At 38.3% G+C, this 15,798-nt stretch overlaps 1 protein-coding gene across 1 annotated transcript in view; it reads left to right on the forward strand.

Annotated features, from left to right (window-relative positions):
• Nucleotides 1-772: 772 nt before the first annotated feature.
• Nucleotides 773-15,798, forward strand: part of VhaAC39-1 (V-type proton ATPase subunit VhaAC39-1) — a 36,988-nt gene continuing 21,962 nt past the window's right edge. The window contains exons 1-4 of the mRNA XM_053780898.2: nucleotides 773-918; nucleotides 6,297-6,422; nucleotides 6,567-6,744; nucleotides 8,074-8,246. Coding sequence (XP_053636873.2) covers nucleotides 819-918; nucleotides 6,297-6,422; nucleotides 6,567-6,744; nucleotides 8,074-8,246 — 577 coding nt within the window. The 5' untranslated portion in view covers nucleotides 773-818. The remainder of the gene's footprint in view (nucleotides 919-6,296; nucleotides 6,423-6,566; nucleotides 6,745-8,073; nucleotides 8,247-15,798) is intronic.

Here is a 15,798-nt window from a genome sequence, read left to right on the forward strand (position 1 = left end):
GAGAAAGTATATAATAAACATAAATCGGGCATTGAATAAAACAATAAAAAGTACCTGCAGCTAAATCTTAGACCTACATATATCGGACTCTTGACCTACTTAGCGAGCTTATCGTCCCCAATTATTATTATTATAATCAAGGGGGAAGCGCTAAACCCGGAGGATTATACAGCGCCTGGGGGGGGGATGTGGAAGGCATTCAGGCTTAATTCAGGGAACTGGAGCACAGATCCAATTCCCTAAATCAAGAGCCCCTCACCAACATCAAGGAACCTTCCTTGAGGGGTCTCGTCCCCAAACACCTATTCCAAAGTAATTCAAAAAATAACCTTGGACATGCTTGTTAACACAATGGACCAAATTTACATAAAGTATAAATGATCACAAGGCCCATAACCTTATATAAACCACCAGAACAGATACCTAAGCCACCAATCCCTGACAATTAGCGTAATAATTATCCAATTACCAAAAAAATATGACTTACATGTGGAACTAAACTGAAATCAGGACTTTGACCGAATTAAAAGATGAATTAACCCGCAAGGAACACAACCAGGTCTCAAATTGATGCCCTCACATACTCCACTCACACATCACATACAACACAACCTTACCATACCCACCATTCACTAAAGGAGACGTGCCCCTTGCCCAAATTGAATTGAATTGAATCGAGGTAATGGAGAGAAACAGTGAGAGAGGAGAGCTGTGATTGGTCTATCGCGTCAGGAGTGACCAACGAGACAGCAGCATACATAGAGTAGCCACAAGAAAAGAGAAAGCTAGTGATTTGTTGGTTGGGTGGAGAGTGACCAATGAGAGAGGAGCTTCCAGAGTGTGGTAGTCATATGACACAGCTGATCAATATCGTCAGTCACATCAAAACATCACCAGAGTCCTGCTACGCTACTTCAGGTAACATTTCCTCAAATTTTATCGTTTTTTATTCGTAGTTTTATCGATATTATCGCCTCGTAAAGTAGGTTTTATCGCCTTAGATTACTTAGAATTGTGTGTAATTACTCTGCGTTATATAGTTAAGTATTATGAGGACCACCGATGGAAATGCCACTTGACTTTTTTCTGGGTTAACCTAAATAATTTAGACATATGTTACTATGTAGAACAGTTTAAATCTTATAACAATTGTGTAATTGTACCGGGATAAACTTATTTGAGTCCCCTGAACTGTTTAGTAGGATGTGCAGAAAATATTTAATGTCCGTAATTTTCAGTGCCAATAAAAGTATATTCAATCATCGAAAATTATGTAAAATATTGTAATTGTTGTATATCGTAGATTACATGGATCTAAGTTGCCTGAACTGAACATAAGATTGGAGGGACACTGCAGCGGCTGACTAGCCCATACTAGGCAGGTCTTTCTCTTTTGTTCAACCTTTTTCCAAAGTTATCCAAAAATTCCCTTAAGTACCTCGGGTACTAATCAAACCAACTCTTCTCACTCATATAACTGTCCAATATCTCTCTAAAGCTACCCAAGGTTTTAGCCTCTATTGCCCTACTTGAAATGCCCCGGCATGGTAGTGACTTTCTTTGTACTTAACAAGTCAAAATTGTAATCACGCAAACATTGCAAAGAAATAAAATCATCTTTTATTGTTCCATGTATCGACTGTTTGAAAACCCTCGAGGGAGGTTCCTTGACGGTGGTGAGGGGCTCTTGATCTAGGGAATTGGATCTGTGCTCCAGTTCCCTGATGTTGTGAAAGAATGGTATATAATACCGACAAGATGAAATTGAGACATATGTGCAACATCTGGGTATCTTTATTGTAGACGTTTCGCCATCCAGTGGCTTTATCAATACAAATTCCAGGACATAACTTGAAGACAGTAGGTATTATATACCATTCTTACACAACTTGTCAGACACTCCAACATCATGGAATCTTGATTCTGACAACATGTACATAACCTTCACGGCTACGACAACTACTACTACAACTAACCCATCTCTTTGGGTAGGACCTACTTCCACTGGGGAATCCCGCCTGCCAGTGACTATGCCCTCGTCTGCTACACCTGAAGTTACTATATAAGCGCCAGGCTCTTTGCTTGTTTCAGAATCTCCATGACTATAGTGCTCTTCGCACCTACTCCAAGGTTGAGGGACTGATTACCTCATCTTCTGTATATAGTCCTACTGTCTTCAAGTTATGTCCTGGAATTTGTATTGATAAAGCCACTGGATGGCGAAACGTCTACAATAAAGATACCCAGATGTTGCACATGTCTTAATTTCATCCAGTTCCCTGAATTGAGCCTGAATACCTTCCATTCCCCAACCCCCCACAGGTGCTGTATAATACCTACAGGTTTAGCACTCCCCATAATAATATGTCCTTTCTAAATATAAATTTATCTAATTTAAAACTTATTTCTGGTTTTTACTTGATTAAGTATCCTTAGTACCTTATTTATATCATCTTTGTCCATCATACTTAAATGCTTCCTCTCATTCTACAAGTGAAGGTTCAGTGTTCTAAGTATCTTATGGGAGAATCCTTATACAGTGGGTTAATTTTGTCATTCTTCTCTGTATGCTCTCTATTGAAATTATATCCATTCTGTAGTATGGTGACCAGAACTGAGCTGCATAACCAAGTGAGGTCTTGCTAGTAATGTATGGTGCTGTAAAATAACTTTTGGATTCCTGTTACTTATACATCTTAATATAAATCCAGGTAATCTGTTAGCCTTATTGCACACACTTAGGCACTATTTGGTAGAATGTCTAGAAAAATGTTTAATGTATGCAGTTGTAAGGTTTTACCACCTCGGAAAGTACGTTCTATCACTGGAGGCATTGTAGAAGTTTGTGTAATTACAGTAACTTATATTACATGGTTGTAGGTTGCCCACACTATGTGGCAGGATGTGCTGGAAAATAAATTTTAATGTTCGAAATAGACATGCGTTTCTTCGTGCCTAATAAGATATTACAGTAAGATCTAAAAGGATCCTAATGGAAAAAGTCACTTTATCTGACTTTTTTTTTTTTTTTTTTTATCTTAGGTAATTTACACTTTACTGTGTATGAAAATTGTAGTCACCTAAATTTGTGTAACTATACTTGTGTACTTGTACTTAAATAAAGTTACTAATCATTTTTGTCAGGCCCACTGGCCTGCCTAACATGGGCCGTTGGGCTTGCTGCAGTGTCCCCTCTTTCTTTTGTATCTGCCAGCAGTTGCACGAATCTCTTTTCCAATTAAAGTAAACCAATGTTGAATATTTGTAGCTAGTCAGACAAGGCATTCTCAAATTATTTGTGAAAACCTTGGATGAAGAAAAAATTAACAACCACTTAAAGGTAGTACTCCTGGGATACCAAATAATTCCTGTCTGCAGCATTCCCATATTTGCTTAACAATGCAGGCACTACTTCACCTCTAGGACTCTACTGACTGACTGGTATCCCTGAATCTCTTCATGAATGTTACCTTCCTCACACTCCAGTAACTTGTCAGATCCTTAACACTGTCTCTACCGATTCCTGTCTAGCATGCTACACATGCCTACCGGATGCATGATTCCCTACCACTTAAAACATTTGCATCTTCCTCTCACCTCTTGGTTAATCTATTGTGTTTTCTAAATGCTCAAACCCTGCCCTCAACACTCCCTCTGCTGCCCTCTTGAATTCCTAATCTTTCTCTGTCATATGAATTCTGAATTTCGTAATCCAACACTATCTAATTCCTGTGATCCAACTTCTTTACAATATTCATACTATCCTCTGTCTATTTTTGTATCAGGAACTTGTTGCATTGTAATCAGTCTAGGCCATTAATGAGGATTGTGAACAAAATTTAATGTTGACTGTTTTGGAATGTCATTGGTCTCAATTTTGATTTCTGCCTGGTTTGGTGTGCACAGTCAAGAGTTGTATGAAGGTTAGGTCCATTCAGTCTAATTTGGGACAGCTTATTAATAGCCATTCTTTTAGTTGACATTTTTTACAAAAAAGATGTAAATGACAGTCCAGAAATCACTACCTATATTTGGACCTGATGAAAACAAATTAAGCAAGATCAGTTACTAGTTTGTTTTCAAGAAAATGCAGTAACTACATATAATGAAACCAAAAAAGTTCCCAGGGCCCTGAAAAATTATTCTAAAAGGATCTTAAAGAATGCAGAAATGGATTCACCCACATGAGGTGTTCTTTTTTCAGAGTATTGTTACAGTATTAGTACAAGGTTTTTATCAACTCTGCTACTTTAATTTTGTTTCCACTGTATCTCAAGGCCAAACTCCAGGTACTAACTTAACATACATACTGTAGTTTGTCATTTAGTACCAGGGAAAAGTAAAAGGTAAAATCTTTTACTTTCTGTATGACTTATCCACAAAAATTAGAGTACAGACAGGATAGAGCAGATGTTAGCTTACCCCATCTTGGTTCTAATGTAACTCGCCAAATAAACCATGACACATGGACTGCTGTAGTGTTTACCTGGAGAGGGTTTCAGGGGTCAACGCCCCCCATGGCCCGGTCTGAGACCAGGCCTCATGGCAGATCAGGGTCTGATCAACCAGGCTGTTACTGCTGACCGCAAGCAAGCTGATGTACGGACCACAGCCCGGTTGGTCAGGTACTGGCTTTAGGTGCCTGTCCAGTGCCTTCTTGAAGACAGCTAGGGGTCTATTGGTAATCCCCCTTATGTATGCTGGGAGGCAGTTGAACAGTCTTGGGCCCCGGACACTTATTGTATTGTCTCTCAATGTACTTGTGGCACCCCCTGCTTTTCATCGGGGGAATGTTGCATCTCCTGCCGAGTCTTTTGCTTTCATATGGAGTGATTTTCGTGTGCAGGTTTGGTACCAATCCCTCTAGGACCTTCCAAGTGTATATTATCATGTATCTCTCTCGCCTGCGTTCAAGGGAATATGTCATGTGGGTTTTCGATACGTGGATGGGTAAAAATACTCACGTAGGCTGGTAGTACGTATAAAATATATCGGGAAGTATGGGAAGCGCCAACAGCCGACCTGTCTCTCTCTGCTGCCTACTACGACTGACCCATAGTGCCTACGGGTGAGGGTGTTTGAAATCCTGCTATGGTCAGCAGCAATATGAATACAGTCAATGATTCACACAGACGGTTGGTAGTGGGTCATCTACTGGTACACTGGTTACTGGTAACTGGTTACTAGGAACTGGTTACTTGGAACTGGTACTACTACTGAGTCTCAGTAGTAGTACCAGTTCCTAGTAACCAGTTACCAATAACTGGTACTACTACTGAGAAATACAGATCAAGGACCTTCAACTATTCCCAGTAGCTTAGGTACCTCATCGCACTTGTGTGTGCCGTGAAAGTTCTTTGTACACTCTCCAGGTCTGCAGTATCGCCAGCCTTGAAGGGGGCCATTAGTGTACAGCAGTATTCCAGCCTAGAGAGCACAAGCGATTTGAGGAGAATCATCATGGGCTTGGCATCCCTAGTTTTGAAGGTTCTCTTTGTCCATCCTATCATTTTCCTAGCGGATGAGGTAGATACATTGTTGTGGTCTTTGAAGGTGAGATCCTCTGACATTATCACTCCCAGGTCCTTCACATTACTTTTCCGCTCTATTGTAGGGTTAGAATTTGTGGTATACCCTGACACATTTTTAATTTCTTCAAGTTTTCCATATCTGAGTAGTTGAAATTTCTCCTTGTTTAACTTCATATTGTTTTGAGTGGCCCATTCGAAGATTTGGTTGATGTCCGGCTTGGAGTCTCAGTGTCTTCGATGGAAGTCACTGCCATGGTGATCCGGGTGTCATCCGCAAAGGAAGACACGGAGCTTTGGCTTACATCTCTCAGAAATGAGGATGAGGAATAGAATGGGAGAGAGTACTGTGCCTTGTGGAACAGAGCTTTTTACCATGGCTGCCTGGGACTTTACTCTGTTTACTATTACTCTTTGTGTTCTATTTGTCAGGAAGTTGTAGATCAATCTACCAACTTTTCCCGTTATTCCTTTATCCTGCATTTTGTGTGTTATTTCACCATGGTCACACTTGTCGAAAGCTTTTGCAAGGTCTGTGTATACTACATCTGTGTTTTGTTTATTCTCTACAACATCTAGGACCTTGTCATAGTGGTCCAGTAGCTGGGACAGGCAGGAGCGACCTGCTCTAAACCCGTGTTGTCCTGTGTTTTTTTTTTTTTTTTTTTTTTTTTTTTTTTTTGTGATATGCTAATGTACTCTACGTATATGGAAAGATGGTCTTTTTCGTAATCAGTACGAATTGCTTATAACAATGAATTTTTACAGGCAGAATGTTGGACAGTCTTTTTAACATAGACAATGGCTACCTTGAGGGCCTTGTCAGAGGCTTCAAAAATGGAATCTTGAAAGAGACTGACTACTTGAACCTGGTGCAGTGTGAAACCCTAGATGGTAAGAAATTGCTTTGTTCTTTTGGGAAAAATTGTCGTTACTATACGTATTTGAAAATCTCAAAAAAAAAAAAAAAAAAAAAAAAAAAAAAAAAAAAAAAGAAGTAAGAAATTAATCCAAATATATACATAATCTTTACCAAAGATCTGAAGCTGCATCTACAGAGCACCGACTATGGGCACTTCCTGGCCAATGAGGCATCACCGATACAAGTATCGGTGATTGATGACAAGCTGCGAGATAAGCTAGTGGCAGAGTTTCAGCACATGCGTAATCATGCTGTTGAACCCCTAGCCACTTTTCTTGACTACATTACTTATGGGTAAGTATTTTCTCTTTGTATGGTTTCCAGAGTAGTACTGTTATAGTGATTGTATATTGTTTCCAGAGTACTGTTCTAGTAATTATTCTGGTCAACTGTTCTAGTAATTATTATGCTAGACTGCTGTGAAGGTTAAACTATGATGACATGAAATGTGAAAATGGAATGAGAATTAGTATGGTATAATGAACAGGTTTAGCACTGTACCACTGAGCAATGAGGCTTGCCATGGAAAAAAGTGTACAGACAGCACTTGACTTATCTGCACCCAACTCTTCTCATAGATGTGTAAATTTGTCATAATAACTGTCAATGAATAAACATGAGAATGGGTGGAGATTTGAACTGTCAGACAGCCCTGTCATGACTTGAAAGCCTCATAGCTCGGTGGTACAGTGCTAGATCTGCTACTTGCCAGGACCATGATTGGAGTCTGTCCATTCTTTGGTATATTCACTGAACAGCGTATATGTTTCTAGGTATAGATATGTGAGAATTGTGTAAAGGAACATAAGTGAAATTATGATAGTTTTCTAATATGCTCACCACAAGCTCGCTCCTTCCTTTTGTGGCTAGATTATTCATAGTAGGTTTGTTTAATATTATAGAATGACAGGTGCACTCCTGACATATTATAAATATGGATGCTATTTACTGAGGCCATTCTTTATTGGACAATATTTTATTGGTGAGAATTGAGTTTGTAGACTTATGAAAAAGCTAAAAACCCATTAGCATTATTATGGTGCAAAACTGAAGTGATGAAATAGCTTTGCCATTAAACTAGACAGGGTTGAGCAATGTTTGTGGAGTGAGCACATTCCATGTATCATTCCATACAATTTAAAGGAAATAGCTTTCAAATTCGATATTCAGATTTTTATTTCTTTTAATGTTGTTCAAGGATAATGTAGTTTACATGTGATAAAATATTAGTAGGTACGAAAGAAAGCCACTAGTATGCAAATCCACTTGGTGACCTATCTAAAACTTTTGCAACATATGTTATTTTGATACCTTGCAGCACCCATTCTTATTCCCTGTATTGGGGGAAAATAAGTTCATGTTCCTCTGTAGCTGTTGTCCAATAAAGACACTTGAGGTGTCCAAAACAGTGTTGTAAAATTATTTATGAGCTTAGAGAGTTATTGTCACTGGACATACTAGTAAAACTTAGACATAATTGTCAAGTATTGTTGCAGTGACATTAGAGGTTGTAGAAATGGTTGATGGTATAATGTTTTGTGCTTGCTTTTTGCAGTTCACTGAACAGTACTGTCACACCAGTACTGCATTTATTACTACTAGCATTATTTGAATTCTTTCTAGATATATGATTGATAATATCGTACTGCTGATCACTGGGGCCCTTCACCAGCGACCAATCTCAGAGTTGATGCCCAAGTGCCATCCCCTGGGAACATTTGAACAGATTGAAGCCATCAATGTTGCCTCGACTAGCTCTGAGCTATACAATGCCGTCTTGGTCGATACTCCTTTGGGTTAGTATTTTTTTTTGGTTTGTGTAAAATAGCTATACGTGTGCAATCTGATTTATGGTTTGCTAATGAACTTGGGAAACCCAATGTGCCTAGCTATTCTAAAGATGTAAAAAAAAAAAATAATCTAAGTTTCCAGCCAGATTGGGACCTGAAGGAGGTTTTTCCAGTAAAAGTGGATCTCAACAAAGATATGTGATGTTACTGTTCTGCCTTTAGTGTGTGGATGGGGTTGTGAAAGCAAAAATTAAGTTTAGCACCTTATTTTTTGTAAATAAAGCATAGTGACAGGAGTGAATGCTAGTGTTAAAGTATAAAGTGGGAGTTATTACAACTGCTTAGATATGACTGCAATTTTTGGAAGTTTTGGAAGAAAAATTGCAGAGCTTAGTGAGTATTTAGAAAGGTGTAAGAGAAAGTTTTAAGAAAATGCAGAAAAAAAGCAGTGTGAAAATATAGTGCAAGGAATTTCTGATTTTTAATCAGATTAGAAAGGTTAGGGAAAAATGTATTTAGATACACAACTTATCAAATGGGCTTATAAAGGATGAGATAAATCACAGTAAAATGAGGAAAACAAAGGTACAGTAGTATAGATTATGCTGTATTATACTAGATGTGAAGAGCTCAAGTTATAGATTATTCAGCATAAGCAAGGAAGATGTAGCTTCTGAATTTTCTTATCTGAGAAGAGACTACCCCATGAAAGAATGTATGGCCCTAATGTCTTTCTAGGTATTCAGCTATTGTATTTCTGTCTAGGGAGTCTGATGATCTCCCTTGACTGCTAATTGTACACTTGGTTGAATTATTTACTCTGCTTCATATTTTCTACATACAACAGCATGTCTTCATGACCACATTGCCAATAGTACAGCCCACCCTCGTGTCTGGTTCCTTTAAATATAGGTGTCTAAGTATTTATTAGGCTTTCCTATCTTTGCCCCATTACTGAAGAAAATTAACTCTGAATTCTAATTTTTTTTTTTATCAAACTGGCCATATCCCACCAAGGCAGGGTGACCTGAAAAGAAAAATGAAAGTTTTTCTTTTTAGCTTAAGTAATGTATACAGGAGAAGGGGTTACTAGCCCCTTGCTCTCGGCATTTTAATCGCCTCTTATGACTCATGGCTTATGGAGGAAGAATTCTGTTCCAATTACCCATGGAGATAAGAGGAAATAAACAAGAACAAAAACTAGTAAGAAAATAGAAGAAAACCCAGAGGGGTGTGTGTGTGCGTGTGCATATGCACGTGTGTGTGCGCGCGCACTTGTAAATGCCTGTGTATTGTAACCTAACTGTAAGAAGTAGGAAAACATACCTGAAATATTGCATGAGTATGATACAGAAAAGACACCAGCAATCCTACCATCATGTAAAACAATTATGGTCTTCTGTTTTACACTCTCTTGGCAAGACAGTAGTACCTCCCTGGGTGATTGCTGCCTACCAACCTACTACTTAGGTGCATTCTAATGATTTTATATAATACCCACACTTACAGATTTAATTTCCTCATGTTTTCCATATGGTAAACATGAGGAAATTAAATCTTCATCAGAGTACAAAACAAATTCTGGCCACAAAATAGAGCGAAACACCAACGTCAAAGACCTGGGAGTGATTATGTCGGAGGATCTCACCTTCAAGGACCATAACATTGTATCAATCGCATCTGCTAGAAAAATGACAGGATGGATAATGAGAACCTTCAAAACTAGGGAGGCCAAGCCCATGATGACACTCTTCAGGTCACTTGTTCTATCTAGGCTGGAATATTGCTGCACTCTAACAGCACCTTTCAAGGCAGGTGAAATTGCCGACCTAGAAAATGTACAGAGAACTTTCACGGCGCGCATAACGGAGATAAAACACCTCAATTACTGGGAGCGCTTGAGGTTTCTAAACCTGTATTCCCTGGAACGCAGGAGGGAGAGATACATGATTATATACACCTGGAAAATCCTAGAGGGACTAGTACCGAACTTGCACACGAAAATCACTCACTACGAAAGCAAAAGACTTGGCAGACGATGCACCATCCCCCCAATGAAAAGCAGGGGTGTCACTAGCACGTTAAGAGACCATACAATAAGTGTCAGGGGACCGAGACTGTTCAACTGCCTCCCAGCACACATAAGGGGGATTACCAACAGACCCCTGGCAGTCTTCAAGCTGGCACTGGACAAGCACCTAAAGGCAGTTCCTGATCAGCCGGGCTGTGGCTCGTACGTTGGTTTGCGTGCAGCCAGCAGCAACAGCCTGGTTGATCAGGCGCTGATCCACCAGGAGGCCTGGTCACAGACCGGGCCGCGGGGGCGTTGACCCCCGAAACTCTCTCCAGGTAAACTCCAGGTAAACAGATAAAGAAATGCATCAAGCATTAGCTTGCTGGACCCATGGTTTTATAATTGTTTAAATCATTGTGTCCAGCCGTATGAAAGGCATGATGACATGTGCTGTCCATGGAGGGTATTGAATAATTTTCATGGTCATAAAACTAGGGTGTCATTAATTTTTTCCTTTATGGTTTAACTAGAAAATAGTTATTTACTGCAAGTCAATAAGTAATGAGTTTTTGTTTACAATTTCCAATTGTAAAGTTCTAAAGCTCGGAAATGTCCATAACCCTAGCACCTACCAGCTTAACCCTTTGACTGTCGCAACCCCCAACCCTGAGGTGTCTCCTGGTGTCGCAAAATTTAAAAAAAAAAATTATTTTTTCTTATGAAATGATAGAGAATCTCTTCCCGATTGTAATGACACCAAAAAAATCGAAATTTGATGGAAAACTAATGGAATTATGCTCTCGCGAGGTTAGCGACCTCGGCACTGTTTACAAATCGGCGATTTCGCCAACTTTGAGCCCTATTTTCGGCTAATTTCATTGTTCCAGTCGCCCAACCTCATAGCTATTTCTTTAGAACTCCATTTTTTCTATCGATTGAGTACAAGAAACTGCCCATTTACCGATTTCAACTACCTAATAATGTGGTCAGAAATTTGCAATTTGGCCAATTTCACGAAAACTAAAAAATATGACAGTTTCAAAATATGGTCCAGAATGAGCAATGCAGACATTCCTGGCTCTAAAATAACATTTTCTTTGTTCATCAGTCATGTCTCCAGGCTCCTCTGATATTACTCTTGCTTTCTATTTTGAATTTTTATTCAAACAAAAAATAGAAGACTTACTATTATGCAGACTACTGCAATACTGTAATAATTGTATAAATAACATCAACCCATTCATGACTGCATATTAGAATGGCTAGTTGGACATTTATTGGACAATGACATCATTTGTTTACTTTTGAACATTGCCAAAAATCAAACATTTCCCCTACTTTGAGCTCCATTTCTAGGTTCTTTTTATAGTAAAATCAATCAAAATCACCTCTATTTCTATAATATATTTTCCATTCTATTAAATGAGACCAAGAAAACGAGAATACAACCATAAATGCTATACGAAAATAGACCACAAAGTCGGCATTTTAATTAAAAAAAAACGATCAGTTTTTTTTTTTTCTCACTATGCACTGCGTGCTCCAGGATTTTTTTTTATATGGTGCACACTGACCACACAGACCCATTCTCTCACATGTGGGCCTACCAGCTTTCTCCTGCTTGATTTGAAGCTGCTAGAATTTATGAGTATATATACGTCAAACACGGTACCTCGTAAGACATATATATACGGCCGCGACAGTCAAAGGGTTAATAATGTTGAACTTAGCCATATAGAATACAAAAAGGATTTGGGGGTTATGGTGAGCAGCAACCTTAAACCAAGACAGCAGTGCCTAAGCATGCGTAATAAGGCAAATAGATTGCTGGGATTTATATCAAGAAGTGTAAGCAACAAAAGTCCAGCAGTTATACGTCAGCTTTATACATCTTTAGTAAGGCCTCGCCTAGATTATGCAGCTCAGTTCTGGTCTCCATATTACAGAATGGACATAACTTCGTTAGAAAACATTCAGCGTAGAATGACTAAATTAATACATAGCATTAGAAATCTTCCTTATGAAGAAAGATTGAAGACCCTTAAATTACATTCACTTGTTAGACGAAGAATGAGGGAAGACATGATTGAAGTGTATAAGTGGAAGATGGGTATTAATAAAGGGGATATTAGTAAGGTCTTGATCTCTCTCCAGGAGAGAACCCGCAGTAATGGATTCAAATTAAACAAGTTTAGATTTAGAAAGGATGTAGGAAAGTATTGGTTTGGAAATAGGGTAGTTGATGAGTGGAACAATCTACCTAGTTGGATTATTGAGGCTAAAACCTTCGGTAGTTTCAAATATAGGTTGGATAAATACATGAGTGAGAGGGGTTGGATTTGAGTGGGACTTGCATATGAGAGCGGATAGAGTTATCAGAGCTTATTTCTTGGGTGGCATTGAAAATTTGGTTGGGCAAATGTTTTGTTAGTGGGATGGATTGTAAAGGACCTGCCAAGTATGGGCCAACAGACCTGCTGCAGTGTTTCTCCTTTCTTATGTTCTTAATTAGATGACTCTTCAGTTTATTTGGGATCAGAACTAGAATGTTTTATTGTCTGTGATATGTAATACATTATGTACATAAATCCAAGAGATACAAAATACCAAAACAATTAACTTCGCAGTCCATACAAGAAATAAGCAGACTTCTCAGTGCCTGTCACAAAACGGCTACATATCTGAAATTACTTCTCAGCAGGATTGGCAGAATTAAGGTTTAAACTAAATAAATTCTTATTAATCTATGCCTTTTTTATGGTTTTAATAAATTTTTGGTTATTACCAAATTGTTTTAATGATTATTAGATTTCTACCACCATTGAAACTACAAGGACTGTCACACTACTAGGTTTTAAATTTGAATTTGAAGCCATGGCCAAGTATATGGATATTCAGCCTACTTCATAATATGGCTCAGTTTCAATTTTATTTCATCACGTTACAATGTACAGAGTTGGATTACATTTAGGTGTGCATGCAGACAGCCCCTTAGTATGCAGAGCATTTCAGGCAAACTTAAGCCTATCTTCAGACTAATAAGGCAATTAACTGATTGATTGCTTATATATGCATTCTCTAAGAAGCTATAACAAATCTAGGAATTCAAGGAATACAAGAGACCTGATTAGCTTATTAATACACCTACCATCCGACTTACGACCTGCTTGACATACATCCACTCAACTTACGACCGTGCATCTGGCAGCTGGGCTGGGCCAGATGATGCACACTGCTGTACAATATTTGACAATACTCGCGGCGGCAATGCGTCATTCACGCAGCATCAGTTTGAGTAACCCTGCCCTATCAGCAGCATCATACTGTATTAACTGTACTAACTGGACAGTAAATTTCACCATGGCCCCTAAGATGAAGTCTGAATCTTGCACTGAAGATTGTGGCAAGAAAAGCTCTTACTCTCCAACTCTCTATTTGTTTTCACTGTTGTACATAAACCTGTCTGTATCTGTCTTCCTGTATATCTGTGTCTGTCTGTATCTGTGTGTTTATCTGTCTACCTGTCTGTCTGTCTGTCTTTGTCTACCTGTGTGTCTTTTTGTCTACCTGTGTGTCTGTCTTTCTACCTGTGTGTCTGTCTTTCTGTCTACCTGTCTGTCTTTGTCTGCTTGTCTGTCTCAGAGCCACTCATTAAGAGTGTAATTGGTCTTGAAGATGCCATATTAATAATGATAACACAATAATCACTGAGGTGCATTAAATGTGTATAAAACATTAATATAGACATTTTGCTTAATCCATCAATGATTTTTTTTTCAAAATTATATAATAAACATGCTACATAACATATAAACATATAAATTAAGAAATAAGAGATTTTTTCTGGTCGGCTTGACAGAGTGAACAGAAACCATTCGTGTCCAGGCTGGTAACCACCACCACCACAACAACAATAACAACAACAGCATTTGTTTACATAACTCATGAACCTTCTACACTCATTCTCTCTCTCATTTATTCATTTAATCTTGTTTACTCACTCCTCACTCTACATTAAGACTACAGATATTTTAAGGTAAGTAATGAGTGAACACGATTATTATATTATAGTTTAATAATATTATTAATATTAGTACATATGTATTATTGTAATTATAATAATAATAATTATTATTATTATTATTATTATTATTATTAATTTAGGGCACTGGAGCACAGATCCACTGTATAGTACTTTGGATTTTTTGGGTTATTCTAGGTAATTTATACTATGTATGATAACTTCACTTATGTGTACCTGTGTGTGTGTGTGTGAGAGAGAGAGAGAGAGAGATATACAGGGAGAGAGAGAAAGAGAGAGAGATATACGGGGGGAAAGAGATATATATATATATATATATATATATATATATATATATATATGGGGAGAAAGAGAGATATATATACGGGGAGAGAGAGAGAGAGATACGGGGAGAGAGAGATACGGGGAGAGAGAGATACGGAGAGAGAGAGAGATACGGAGAGAGAGAGAGAGATACGGAGAGAGAGAGAGAGATACGGAGAGAGAGAGAGAGATATGGAGAGAGAGAGAGAGATACGGAGAGAGAGAGAGAGATACGGAGAGAGAGAGAGATACAGAGAGAGAGACAGCCACATTCAGTCAGCCAACCACCCGGCCACCCTCCCGGCCAGCCAGCCGGATACGTATTACACATGTTCCAGAGTTTTCTCTTTGCTTAGGGTATAAGTTATACTACATTCTGGCAGGATGACACTACCAGTGGTATCCTCCCATTCCACTGTGTCAACAATACACGAAGATAACAGTAACATATGATACTGTATGCGATGTAAAATTTACAATACAGTTCACTACCTTGTATACATTATATACAGTACATAAATAATTAAAATATAACAATGGAAGTAAATTATAGTAAAAAGAATGAAATAATGATTGTACATTACATTACAGTACTATGTAGGTAGTTTATATAGGAAAGGTTTGATATTATGCCCTACCCAGTATGTCGGCAATTTTCAAAGGTTCGACTTACGTCCATTTTGACTTACGAACGGTTGGTCGGAACCAAGCTTGGTCATAAGTCGGATGGTACCTGTACATTCTTTTATTTTCTTTATTAACACATCGGCCGTTTCCCACCAAGGTAAGGTGACCCCCAAAAAAAAGAAACTTTCACCATCATTCACTCCATCACTGTCTTGCCAGTTATAAAACTGTTATAAAACTGCTATAAAACTGCTATAAAACTACTATAAAACTACAGTTATAAAACTGCAACATTAACACCCCTCCTTCAGAGTGCTGGCACTGTACTTCCCATCTCCATATAACAATCTCGTATTATCATTATTAATAAGAAATGTCCACTTGCAAAATAATTCTGCGCAGTGCAAAACAGAATTTATTTAAGAAGGGTTAATCAAATTTTACAAATGAAGACATGGAGTCTTCATTTGTAAAATGAATTCTTGGACTGTTTACTGTATTTAGCAATGAACACTGTAAACTATGTTGATACCTGCTACTTGGAATAATGAACACTGTAAACTATGCTGATA

Source organism: Cherax quadricarinatus, chromosome 75, assembly GCF_038502225.1.
Source record: "Cherax quadricarinatus isolate ZL_2023a chromosome 75, ASM3850222v1, whole genome shotgun sequence".
In the NCBI taxonomy this organism is placed as follows: Eukaryota; Metazoa; Arthropoda; class Malacostraca; order Decapoda; family Parastacidae; genus Cherax; species Cherax quadricarinatus.